Genomic DNA, 13,396 nt, shown 5'->3' with positions numbered 1-13,396 from the left:
ACCGTAAAATCAATCTGCAAGAGAAATTATTTAAATTATTGACTTTAAAGAGTTCCATAACGTCTCACGGGTTATTTGAAATTGAATTTAATTCGTATTATCTGTGACATTGACAAATATTCTTTGATTGGTTTTTTTGAGCGGGTATTTCCAAATTGAGTTTATTATAAATTTCCCTGTATGATAGATTTTGGTTCGAACTGTGAAATGGTGGTACATATAGGAATTAATGGTTTCGGTCGTATAGGTAGAATTATATTTAGAACGTGTTTTGAAAGCAGTGATTTAGAGGTAGGCACATACCCATAAGTAGTGTTGTTACTGGAAATAGTGTTTTGGCTTTAACTTAAGTACAATTTTACATTTCACACTTCACAGGTCTCGGCAATAAATGATCCAGCAGTCGATACGGACTACATTTGTTATCTAATAAAATTTGATTCCACTCATGGAAGGTTTTCTAATAATTTATTGTTTACAACAAATGAAATCACCATAGACGGTAATTTTAATTGAGGACTCTAAAAAAATATTTCAAATTAAATTTGTAAGTTCTATTAAAAAATATTTTATTAGTTGCGTTTGCTTGATAGATACAAAAATTAAGGTGTTTCATGAGAAATTACCATCGAATATACCGTGGCAGACCGCAGGAGTCCAATATGTAGTTGAAGCTTCAGGAATGTTCACGAACTGCGAAAAGGCTTCGGTATTCTTTTGAATATTTTGTCTTGATGCGCAAACTAACTAGTTATTTTGATGTATTCTCATATTTTCGTATCGAAGCATTTCTCTTATTACAAATGTAAATTCGATATATATAATTATATTTAAAAATGAATACAATCTGATTGGATTTACAGGGTCACCTGGCTAGTGAAAGTGTGAAGAGGGTTATAGTAACAGCTCCTAGCGTTGATATTCCCATGATGATATTAGGCGTTAATGAAGAACAAATTAATACCGGTGATTGTTAAACTTTATCAATTTAGGAGGTTTTATCTTTAGTAATCTTCTAGTTAAAGATTTAAATGCAAATATTACATTTAAGTAATAAATGTCGTATAGTATACATGAAGAAACAGGTTTGTGAAAAAGATTGTCTTAAGGATTCTTCAGACTATGATATAGGTATTAGTGATTTTAAATACTTACTGTTAAAAATGATTAATATCATACAGAATTAAAGTTTTTAACATAGGTCTAGTTTAAATAAACATAGAGATAATATTCTATTGCAAGTTAATAAATTAAAAACTCATAATATTTTTTATGAGTTCATGACCTCTGAATTATCAACTTATCAGTGTATTTACTATAGAGATTATGGTAGGGGTTAACGGATACAGGGTCATAAACAACTATACATAAATAATGTCACAATGTTTTTTTCTTCAGATATAAAATATTATTTATATTTTTTAGTTGGAAAATAGAATCATACTTTGTTATTGTGTAACTAGAACTTTAAAAGACTATTATTTAAATAAGTAACCTGGTTTAAAGCAAGCAACATTGTTTGTTGGATCAATTAATAGATTTTTTCTAACTAAATACATTTCCATAGGCGTTAGGCAAATACTTTAATTTAGATGATATTTATTTGTAAATAAAATAAGATATAGGTAAGAATTGAAACTTCCAGAACAAAAAGTGATATCTTGTGCATCTAGCACTTTGTACTGTTTGGCGCCATTGGTAAAGGTGTTAGAGGACAATTACGGTATAGCCGAGGGTTTTATCACGAGCATACACGCAATGACGCCGTCTCTAAAGCCATTAGATGGTCTTTGTTTAAGAGGAAAGGTAATTTTAAACAAAATGTGTAGCAATTAAACTGGTGCCCAATAATTCCGTTAATTAATTAATAGAACGTTTTTTAAAAGCCGATTTCACGAAAAAGTTTCGAAAGTCCTTATAACTATAATTGTTTTAATTCAAAACTATCTACCCATCCTGGCTTTACACGGGTAGAATATGGGTAGAAGGTTTATATTTAGGGACAAACATATAAATTATTGTTTCTATGGGGCTAGAAACCACAACTATGTAGTTTTATCATAATCGGATGAATCGTTTTAGAACGCATAGTAATCATTCATTAAAAATTAATGATTTGTATAAATTACATATAAAATAATGTATATAGATCGTTAAGTAACATTAGATTTTTTAAATAGCATTGGCGTGATCATAGAAGCATTCTTCAGAACATTATTCCAGCTGCGACCGGCGCTTGTAAAGCACTTGGTAGAATTATACCACAAGTCAAAAATAAAATGACCGGATTAGCGTTTAGAGTGCCTATTGTTAATGTCTCTGTACTTGATGTTACAATAAGGTAAGTAGTTTCATTGCTGCATTTGTATTCTTTGTATTTAACTTAAAATGATGACCAGATGTCAAACCTAGAGAACAAAAAACTATTATAATGTATACCTTTTTTTTTAAATTTAAAATAGGTAGGTAGACGTGCAAATGATGTACCCGATATTATGTGGTCAATACCGCTCCCGAGACATTGGAACTGAACTACTTATAATATCAACTTATATTTTTAATGTACCGCCCAACTTAGAGACTAAGATATTCCTTGTGTCTTCGCCTTGTATGTAATTACATTGCTCTCTTATTTGCTACAGTTAGTACCAGTTTAATGATATCCACAAACCTAAGGCAAGTATCCTTAATCCGTATGTATTATGGTTTGATATATGCTAGTTATTTATGTTTTATTCTCAGATTAAATAACAGTACAACAATTGAAGATATAATCAAGTGTATCGAAAATGAAAGTCAATCAACTATGAAAAATATAATGAATACTTCGAGCGAGGAAGTAGTATCCTCTGACTTCTTAGGCGATAAAAATTCTTGCATTCTTGATAAAAATTCAAGTTTACAATTAACACCAAACTTCTTTAAGCTAATTTGTTGGTATGAAAATGAATATTCTTACGCTTGCCGTGTTGTAGATACCATAATGTATTCAGAAAAATGTTTTAAATGTGAACATCTGCTTGATATAAGAAATAAACAATTGATGTCAAACAGATTATTTATAGAACCTAATATACCGTTTCTGGATGAACAAATATTTATCATGCCTTCATATAAATTAAAAAATAAATCCAATTTACTATTAAGTATGTCCCAAGATAAGAGTTTTAGAAAGAAACAGTTCGAAACTACACAAGCTTGTCGAATTTACGAATCCATCCAATCGGGTATAGCTGAAGATGAACACAAAAACGAGATTTTTGAGATATGGAATGATGATGTCAAAGACAGGCAGCCAAAGCTAAGACAAAATATACAATACAATAATTTTTGCCACAGTTGTGTAAGAATCACTCCGCCTGATGAAGTACCACGTATTACTAATGAGAGCGAACCTGATAAGGATAAGGCAGAGTTTGCTAAAATGTCGCATAAAACTAATGACATTTTGAATTGGTCGAAACGACCAAAATATGAAGTAAATTTTTCAGAGGATGCAATAGAACAAAGCACTGAGAGTATCAATTGTAATAGGACTTTCAAAAATAGTCCCATGAGCGGTGACTATGTGCCTTGTGACAACAAATTTTATACACATATGCCAGAGACTAACAACACACCTAAAAAAGATCACTGTCATTCTGGTGAATCTTTGAGTAAATATGATTTCGAGATAATTGAATCCAAGTTGGAAAATGACAATGCAAATAAGCTATCAGAAGTAGAAAATAAGTTGAACAAAAACCTTATCCTAGAGAATGAGATCATTGATAAGAACTCTGATGTAACATACAATGAGTTTGATAAACTAGTAACTGGAGACAATAAAGCAAAATATAAAAATATTCAGATACTTGAATATATTACTAATATCGAACATACTGAAATACCTTCATCAAACATAAAAATTTTAAGCACAACAGATAATAATGACAATCAGAGGAATGAAATACATGATAATAATAACTCAAAAGATATTGAACTCGATGAAGCTTTGAGATCACATGACAGCACTTTGAATGAGATGAATGAACACAGAAATGATAATATAGACATTCAGACTGAAAATCATAAAATACTAAATATGAAAAAGCATTTACAAAAGAAAATTCTAGCAGGTATTGTGCAGTCATTATCCTCAGAAACAATTTTAAACGGAAATGAATTAACGAGTTTACCGGCTATAAATAGCACCAACGTAAGCAATACTGATAGATTAGGAAATATTTCAGATATTTATGACAAATTAGACAGTGTGAGTGGAACAGATTCTGAGAATTCATTTCAAATCAAAGAGAGAAAGTCACAAGTTCTTAAAGTAACGGACTTGACAGCGTCTTTGGAAGATTTGGCGCGATTGGACAAAATCTGCAAAATAATTGAGATATCTGATGAACTATCAGACAAACTATTTTCAGTATTAGATACTAATAATCCAAATTTCAGAAGAAGGAATTGGTCTCTTAAAGATTTATGCGAGAGATTAAAATTGGATGAATTTTATAATAATGTTTTTGGGCACTCAACATTTTGACACTTTTTAGCCATAAATGTGACTAATTGAACAAAATAAAATAAAAAAGAAATAATACTTTATTTCATAAACTTTAGCTCTTACAACAATGTATACTATATCACTGTACAATAAAAAAGTTTGTATAAAATAAAAAATCTTGTAGTTAAGCCTGTAGCAAAACGTGTAAAAATAAAAAAAATGCAGGTACAAATGATAAGTTCCTTAAGTTACCTTATAAAGTAGTTTAAAGCTTAAACAATATTTCCCTTTAATCTTACCCGTAGCTGTGTGATATGGATTCTGTGTTTAACAATTTAAAATTAAGTTTTATAATCATTTTGGAGAAAACAGCGTTATCCATTTCGACAAAGTCAGCTATGATAACGTTTACGCGCGTTGGTCCATCTCTTTCTATTGGTCTGCCTGGCGAAAATTCTGACAATTTGGGATAGATTTCGTTCTTGATTGGTTTAGCGCATTTTTCACGCAAGTTGGACACCCATCTGAAATAATAAGTTCAAATTTTGTTTTATTTTTAAACATAGTATATCTGTAATTAACCTATATTAGGAGAATTTAAGGGTTTCTTTCTTTTATTTAAAAGGGTTTGCAAATAACAAAGATAAAGGAAGTCCGTGTTTATAAAAATAATTTTTTGCTTTTATTTATACCATTTACTTGGGGGTCGGGTTTTTTCTCTCTCTTTCACTCTAGACAGATATTTCTCTGAAGCCCTTTGTCCATCCACTCTCTTGTAATATAATATATTGCTATTAAATTCTCAGTTTCAACCTTGTTAAACAAAGAGTATATGTTCCTGTTTATTATTACTGATCTATTACTTGGAGTCATAGCATAAGCTTGTACAGCTAAAAACTTAACCCGGTAAACGAACTATCGAAGCAAAATAATAATTCTAATCGGATCGATGGCTCATGAGATTACCATGTTCCACCAAACAAACTCTAGCTATTATATCATACAAAAATAGTTTTTAGGAAATTAATTATGGCCTAATTTCACAATCGGCGACAAGCCACAATCTTTGGTGACCGTAACGATACATAATATCGATCACACGGTCTTGTTTTTCTGCGTTTACTGCTCCTACTACACTGACATGACAGGCCTTCCAACCTTAATTTTTTGAAGCATATTTCGTTCCAAGTTAATTGTAGTTTAAACATGTATATGTAGAAACATATAGATTGTGTAATTTCCAACTCAACCGCATAAGTCATGGTGTGAAATACTTAATTTTTTTAAATAATTCAAAATGCGGAAGCATAGTTATATTAATTAAACACATTAGAAAAGTATATGGTTTTATTACTTATATAAGAAAATCCTTATTTTTGTGTACCTGAAGAGAATAAATCCTGGCGTGGGTGTTAGAACTGCTTGATGCACAAAGCCCATTCCTGGGTTACGTTTAACATTTTTCAGAAAGTTTAGCAGGCCAGTAATATTGTCTTGTTGTGGCCACGGTGAAGGCATCATCTGAGGCTGCCAAAATTCACTTGTAGCATATACCGACTGATGCCGGTAGATCACTATTACCTGAAGATTATTATTTTTAATTGAATTTAATAGAAGAAGAACAAATTTAGTATTAATGCATTGATCAAAATAAATGAAATACCATTTAGTTAATCTTCAACAGTACTTTAGTGTTTTAAAATAAGAGGGAAGAGATTTTATAAGGCATTTCAAAATCTTAACAAGACAAATTATTAAGAAAAATCTATTGAAAAAAAATGCATAAATTAATAATAAATCATGTGACTAGAATTTTTTGATTTGTAGAATATTTTCTTTCGTTTTCCCGCAATCTGTGGGAGTGACTTCACAAAAAGTGTCGGATCCATGAGAGCAGGTTAATGTTTTGTTTATTACGAAGGTGCAATATTGGATGTTACATATATTTTTATGGAATTACAGTTAGGTTCATAGGAATTACAAGGTGCTGTATTATATTGGAGTTTTAGATTTATAATAAAAGTAATTAATTATTTAAATTTAGGCATATTCTACTAATAAAAAAATTTATATGTAAGTTTAAAATACAACTAACTTCTGACTGCATGTCATTCAAGGTGTTAGGTACCCTATGTAATTTTGTAATTATAATATGAATTAGGATTATTTTGTAATACCTGCTGGCGTAACCTGTGAAGAGAATTAAGTGTAATACCACTCAAATCTGGTTGTCTTGGTACAAGTTGTGGACCAAATAAGTTGAGTATAAATCTCATTAATCTTTGATGGTCATCTGGAGTGAACCCATAGAAATGCTGAAAATCTAATATTACCACCTGGAATAAGAAAAAAAAAATTAAGTTAATCAAAATCTACTTTGTGTAATTCTAAATAAATATAGGTACAACATTATCTGTGTACCAATGATTTTAGCTCAGATAATAAAAAAAAATTATAGTTTCAAAATAATAAGGTAGAATTTTAATTACACTGTATCCACAAACTACTATTAACTTCTGCTATTGGTATTAGTTATAGATGTATTGTTTATTTAAAAAAGTTATCTAGGTCAAATCTCTTATTTTTTATATTTTAGTATTGTTTTGCAAGCAAGCCTGTCTGGGTAAGTAACCACCCACTCATATTCTACCACCAAACAGTAAAACATTAAAGACAAACAAATGCATTCCAATATTTCACTCAAGTATCCAGTTTTAAAAGCACATTTGAATCATAATTTTACAAAACTATATTAAGAGAAGTTACCACAGGTCAGAATGTAAATTCTACTAAGAACCATAAAGAAACTAAGTAGTATTATTATTATTCAAAGTAAAAAAAATAAAAATAATATTGAAATAAAACTAGTTTTTAACGGATTTAATCGCGTATATTAATTATTTTAACATCCCGACGTTTCGAGCACTTCGTGGTCACGGGCAGACTCAGACCACAAACACTGCAAAGTGCTCGAAACGTCAGGATGTTAAAATAATTAATATACGCGATTAGTAGTTTATAGCGTAGTTTTATTTCAATGTGTAATAATCGCGTAAATCTAAGACAACATTATAAAAATAATATCCTGTCAGGAAGTTAACAAGTAATAATACTTAAAATAATAGTGCAGATCTAAATCCACAGTACTGTTTTGACAGCATTGTTGTGTTCTAGTAAGAAGGGTGATTGAGTCAGTGTAACTTTATGCACAAGGGACATAACATCTCAGTTCTCATAAAATGGTTAAAATTATGGTGTATGGTGCAAATGACTATGAACAATGGTAATCACTTACCATCAGATGGAATATTTGCTTACCAATGCAATAAAATAAAACAATCAAGACAGAACTCTTTGGATCTGAATTAAATTATAAAATATAGAAATAATGAAAATGACCTATGAAACTTATTTCTCCGGCTCTCTAAATTCCTCTAAAACCCTGTCCCATAATAGCCCTAATTAATTTCATTAATTAAATAAATAGTTTAATAGATTCTTAACTTACTTCATATGGGTGTTCATAAATAAAATCTTTTATTTGTTTGAGAGGCTGATATATTTCTCCTGCGTATACTCCATGGGTGAAGTAGAAGTCATCTGAACCAGTTTTAGTTGCCAATCTTAGGTCAAAGTATCTAGAACAAAAATATTAAAATGATAATCTATAAATCATAAAAAAAATCTGATGTTAATACAAAGTTAAAGTTAAGTAAGATAAGTAGGCAAATTCACATTTTACTATTTAGAGTTGGTATAAAAATCCAGTGTATTATTGTCAGATACAATTATTGTTAATTCAGTTGTGTAGAATATAACAAAGTTAACATTTTGCTGATATATACAGTTGTATAATGTCTAATGGTAATTACTAATATAAATATATGTATGATACTTAACAAATAAACTAAAAGGTATACAAAGTACCTTATGCCAATAAGAAGTTGCTGTAAAGCATCAACTGCCTGTGTTATAGTCCATCTTAATATTGTCCCGTGAAATAAAGGGTACAGCCTTTTCAGTATTGGTTCTGCATCAGGGGCTAGGCCACTGGACCTTGTGATGTTATAAGTCATTGAATCATGGCTGCCTGAAGATTAAATTAATAATGTGTTATTGATTTATATCAATATCACTTTCAAATAATGTCCTATTAACAATGGTACTTCTTTATTTATAATGAAATAATATTAAATGATTTTACAAGCATATATTTGATATTTTTCGATTGACATAGTTTGTAATGCACATTGATAATGTTACACCAGAAACCTTCACGCAAATGCCAACCGCAACTGTACAAAGCTTCAACTTCATTGAAAAAAGGATGAGTAAACTCATATGAACAAAGAAAACCATATATTTGTTATATGAAAAAATAAATATTATTTACAATAATTGCAGGATTGACATTAAGACATACCCGGAATGGCGAGGTAAATAAATGGAATGTTTCTTATTTGTTCAGGTAGATCTCTCATCCAGTGCTGAAGATCAACATTTTGAGCAAAACCATTTTCACTCATATTAATGACTGAAAAAACAAATGAAATACACAGTGTTGACTTAATCACTCATAAATGGTCATTACATTAACTTTTTAATTTAATAATATACCTTCACACGTTACGATTCTAAGGTTACCAAACTATCAACAAATACAAAGTATAATATATAAGTTTCTACCTATCGAATCGCACAAATATATGTCATTAACTGAGTGTGAGTAACGTCACCGGGTTAAAATAACTAATGCCCTTCGGCTTTGTGAAGCTGCCCATGGTCCTTTGTTTATCATTAGCATTATACGTTTTCCCGCCTTTTAAATTGGTTGAAATTTTTATAGTAGCTCTTTGTAGTAAGTATACAAAATAGAGGTAAATGTTGCATGAAGTTGTTATTTGCATTGTTGTTCCTAATTATAACTGATAGTAACAGCCTTGACGAATATTAATTATATATCATTTAATATTCATTGTGGTGAGATTTTAGTCAATTATTAATCTGGCAAGTGCCAAGTGCCAACTGGTATGTGACATTTGATATAAAGCTCATGACAGTCACCAGGGCTGCCAGTAGAACTAAATTATTTTATACGTAAATGCTGCGGATTTCGTAAAAGTTAACTTTAGAATGGGTGTAAAAAAAGTATATAAACAGCATACACTTTTTTTTTTTTTTTTTACTTAAGACTACTTATAAACATTTATGTCAGTTTTTTTGTAAAACAATTATTACCATGCCTCATAAGTATAGTTTTTATTCCATTTACATTCCATGACACTAAGTGTATGTATTCGCTGCCAATGAATAATTTGAAAATAATCGTTTTAAACAAAGGTCAAATCATTAACGGAAAATATTTCAAATCTATTAAAATTTTAATAAAATACCCATATAAATTAAACAATCCTTAATACCTATATTTTGAATAGAAACTAATCGTCTTATATTGTGGGAACTGTAAATAATACATTATAAATTCGACAATGAAATAAATATTTTAGTACTATAAAATATTTATTGATTTAATTATTTAAGTAAAATAAGGTTAATTTATTATTCTTAATCTATCGACCTGGAACTTTACATGACAGAGAATTGACAGAATAAACAAAGTTTTACTATTTTATTTCGATATTTTAAATCTTTTTATATATTTTTAAATACAAAAACCGTGTTCTTTGTTATTTTACTGTATACTCTAGCCCCGCCACCTTAAAATAATTAAATAACTTAATGTTAAATAAAAGGGTAACACAGGACGAAACGATGTGTTTTTGTAATCTAAAAAAATACAGCTAAAATATAAAATTAAATAATATTTTTCCATTAAAAAAACTAAAGATAAACAAAAATTTTGATCAAACAATGAAGAACCGTCATTGAAGTAAGCTTGTTTAGATCTCACTGTTGTGCTAAGGCTGTTGGTCCTTTGAGGACCAGGATTTTAGAGCTAATTCCTCCACGCTGCTCCAATTACGGTTTGGTGGATATACATGTGTTAGAATTTAAGTAAACCCAGCAATTTTTTCTTCACCGCCAAGCACGAGATTAATGACAAAAACAAGTAAGTAGTAAATGCATTTTCATTTGTGGTGCTTCGTACTCGCAATCATCGGTTAAGATGCACGCGCTTTAACCACTGGACCATTTTGGCTCTAACACACATAAAGACGAACAGTTAACGTTCAATTAACAAACAAATATATAAAAAAATAATCTTAAGAGACAAGTTTACAGTTAGGTATGTGAAAAAAAAAACAAAACGTTTAGCCAAGTATACTTTGAATATACACTATGTGTATTCAGCCCAGTGTCGTCATTAGGGATTGCAATCCGGCGTAATTTTCAGTCCGGCTGGATTCGACCGGATTCCCATCTAATATGATTATTATGATACAGATAAATATGATTTGATAAATCTGTCTAATTAGTGGCACAATTACCACAATAATGAGTTTGTATTATAATTAAAAAAAATAGTTTCAACAACTTACGGTAAAAAAATAATAATTAGGTTTTTAGCCGTAATCCAAAGTAAGGTGTTATTTTTTATCTATTTCGCCTGTCACATATGTTTGCAGTTACATATCGTTTTTAGTAAACAATCTTTTGATAAGCTTTACCACTTTTCGCACTTATTGAAAAAACTCATTGTATGTAAGAATTACTTCTGCCTTAGAAAGATAAGGATGACGAGGATCTTCGAGAAATATTGTAACTGTAACTCCCTGTTCATCATCATTCGTTGTGTCTTGGTCATCTGTATCTGGTTCATTTGATGTTGTTGGCGTTGTTGCCAGGAGGTCATCTGCCTTCTCTTCATTATTTTTATATAAAATATCGACCATAGCTAATCATAGCTAATGTGCGAAGCACAGCTGTCGATAACAATTCATAAGCTTACCTACTTTGACCAAGACTCTTACTCATGCCAATAATATCAGTTCAGTATCATAACCGAAGTTTTTTAAGCAGTGCTGATAGTATGTTCTGCAGTACATTAACGATGTAATTTAATCAAGCCTAGTTTAAAGAGTTCTTAACAATAAAGCGCATTTAAAGCGTCTACTCATGCAACAGTTCTATTATTTTGACAAAATTGCTAGCACCGGATCCGGTATGTTGGCACCGGATCCGGTAGAAGTATAATGATGCCGGATTACCGGATTCGTTTTTTCGGGTTGGAATCCCTAATCGTCATGTTATGGGTACTGTAACATTCGGCACGTTGCCGTGGTACAAAGATTTTGTTGCCGCCAACACTAAAGCTGTTTTTTATTTCCTGTCTGGATTGTACTTGTATTAATATATTTTTTATACTACATTAGTTTTTGTGATTATCATATTACGCCTCAATCATACGAACTGTATTATTTTTTAACTGTATATTAACTACAGCTTATTCCTTCGAGTTTGATTTATATCTTTTGTAAGTTTTAAATCCTGTTGGAACCGCACTCCTTGTTTCTCGCTACAAGACCAATATTTTCGGGAGATTTGTCAAAATAGCCCGTAGCCCAAGCCATATAATTTTTTTTCAAAACCACTAATACCTAAACGAGATCAGATTGTCATTCTTTGCATCCTTCTTAAAAAATTTTGACTTGTGTTCCTGCATATAAAATACTAGTCTTTTGCTTGATAAAATTAGAGTTTTTTTTTTCTTTCAAACATTTATAAGTAAGACAAGCAGTTATTTGTCTTAACTGACGACTTCGCCTTCATAAACTGTTTCATCAGTGCTAATATTAAATTGTTTTTTTTTTTTTATGTACCTGTTTTTATGTAAATGTTACCCACACGTTGCTCTGCTTTCTCAGAGACGAATGATTAATTATGTCCATAGCTATGTAATAAAAAGCTGGTTTAGTTGTTAGTTATAAGGCCGCAGGTTCTGGGCTTTAATAAAAAGTTATTGGGTTTTTTGTCGTAAAAATCCCAGATACAATCCGAAATTTGAGAGATGGAAGCTTCCGTACTTCGGAAACCACGTAAAACCGTTGGTCATGCGCCTGAACTCTTTTCCCTCGTGTCGGATTTGCCGTCCTATCGGATAATGAGAGTAGGCAGGCAGGCAAGGCAAGGCAGCAACACCATGTTCAATTTATCATTAGACGGCTCAAAATAAAAAATGTATATGTATTTTCAGTTCCCTTCAAATCATGGGTACTGGAAAAATTAATATTATTATTGGCTTCGTTTGTCATTTAGGTACACACCGTCTTAAATCTTTGTAATCAAATTTTCTCATTAGTAGAGTAGTAGGCAATATTATTTTCAGAGAGATTTTATAAAACTTTATACTATAAGTTGATAAAAATGTTCTATAAGAGTGCATTAATAGTTTTAAGTAAGTTTGTCGCAGGTAAACTTATCGTAACTAACCAGATGATTAAAATCAACTAGCAGAATAATCACAAAAAAATTACTACGTTGTTTGGGTCTCTCTAACATTTTGAAGTCTTTATGGACATAAATTAAGGCGATGGTGCAGATAGGAATTATACTCCGCCTTAAAAATACATATCTGCCTTGGAATATCGTTCGTCTCGATGATGATTAATAGATCGCATTTTGACTCTGGGCGTCGTGGTGCACAAAACGACGCCTGAAAGGTTCATTTATATTTCTTGAAGAATGTGTGACTTAGGAAAGAGAATTGATTATTATGTGCTCTGTGCCATTATCTGTGCAAGTGATGTTTTAAAAAAACATGCATTTTAAAAATAACCTTAATTTACTTAAATTCAGTAAAGGCGTTGTATTAATATTCCGTAGCATTAAAATTAACAATATATATATAAGTACTAGGTGTTACCCGCGGCGTTGCTCGCGTAGAATATGAATATATTTATAAATTAACTTAAAATATTATGTTAATGTAAGACCCCTTTG

At 30.6% G+C, this 13,396-nt stretch overlaps 2 protein-coding genes across 3 annotated transcripts; one reads left to right on the top strand and one right to left on the bottom strand.

Annotated features, from left to right (window-relative positions):
• The first annotated feature begins 193 nt into the window (after positions 1-193).
• Positions 194-4,534, top strand: LOC125070105. Its single transcript, XM_047679806.1, has 7 exons — positions 194-291; positions 379-502; positions 594-709; positions 864-966; positions 1,646-1,806; positions 2,181-2,341; positions 2,743-4,534. The coding sequence occupies exons 1-7, from the start codon at positions 208-210 to the stop codon at positions 4,532-4,534; spliced, it is 2,541 nt and encodes an 846-aa protein (XP_047535762.1). The 5' UTR covers positions 194-207.
• Positions 4,535-4,621: 87 nt separating this feature from the next.
• Positions 4,622-9,506, bottom strand: LOC125069861 (PI-PLC X domain-containing protein 3). 2 transcript variants are annotated; one of them, XM_047679458.1, is made up of 7 exons: positions 9,113-9,506; positions 8,919-9,029; positions 8,423-8,585; positions 8,004-8,133; positions 6,673-6,831; positions 5,880-6,076; positions 4,622-5,019 (listed from the first exon to the last, which is right to left on the bottom strand). In XM_047679458.1, exons 2-7 carry the CDS (start codon positions 9,019-9,021, stop codon positions 4,791-4,793), a joined length of 981 nt encoding a protein of 326 aa, XP_047535414.1. In that variant the 5' UTR covers positions 9,022-9,029; positions 9,113-9,506; the 3' UTR covers positions 4,622-4,790. The 2 variants fall into 2 exon arrangements, with proteins under 2 accessions (XP_047535414.1, XP_047535415.1); XM_047679459.1 differs by having other exon boundaries at positions 9,182-9,506.
• Positions 9,507-13,396: the final 3,890 nt, after the last annotated feature.

The sequence above is a fragment of the Vanessa atalanta genome, chromosome 16 (genome assembly GCF_905147765.1).
Source record: "Vanessa atalanta chromosome 16, ilVanAtal1.2, whole genome shotgun sequence".
NCBI lineage: Eukaryota > Metazoa > Arthropoda > Insecta > Lepidoptera > Nymphalidae > Vanessa > Vanessa atalanta.
This window is presented reverse-complemented; position numbering and strand designations above follow the sequence as displayed.

Excerpts from the sequence above, each read along its gene's own strand:
- LOC125069861 (XM_047679458.1), bottom strand. The coding sequence starts at position 9,021 with ATGAGTGAAAATGGTTTTGCTCAAAATGTTGATCTTCAGCACTGGATG. Across the intron at positions 8,134-8,422 it reads CAACTTCTTATTGGCATAAG|ATACTTTGACCTAAGATTGG; the intron begins GTACTTTGTATA and ends TTTTTGTTCTAG. Across the intron at positions 6,077-6,672 it reads TTCACAGGTTACGCCAGCAG|GTAATAGTGATCTACCGGCA; the intron begins GTATTACAAAAT and ends AATAATCTTCAG.
- LOC125070105 (XM_047679806.1), top strand. The coding sequence starts at position 208 with ATGGTGGTACATATAGGAATTAATGGTTTCGGTCGTATAGGTAGAATT. Across the intron at positions 503-593 it reads AAATGAAATCACCATAGACG|ATACAAAAATTAAGGTGTTT; the intron begins GTAATTTTAATT and ends TTTGCTTGATAG. Across the intron at positions 2,342-2,742 it reads GTACTTGATGTTACAATAAG|ATTAAATAACAGTACAACAA; the intron begins GTAAGTAGTTTC and ends TTTTATTCTCAG.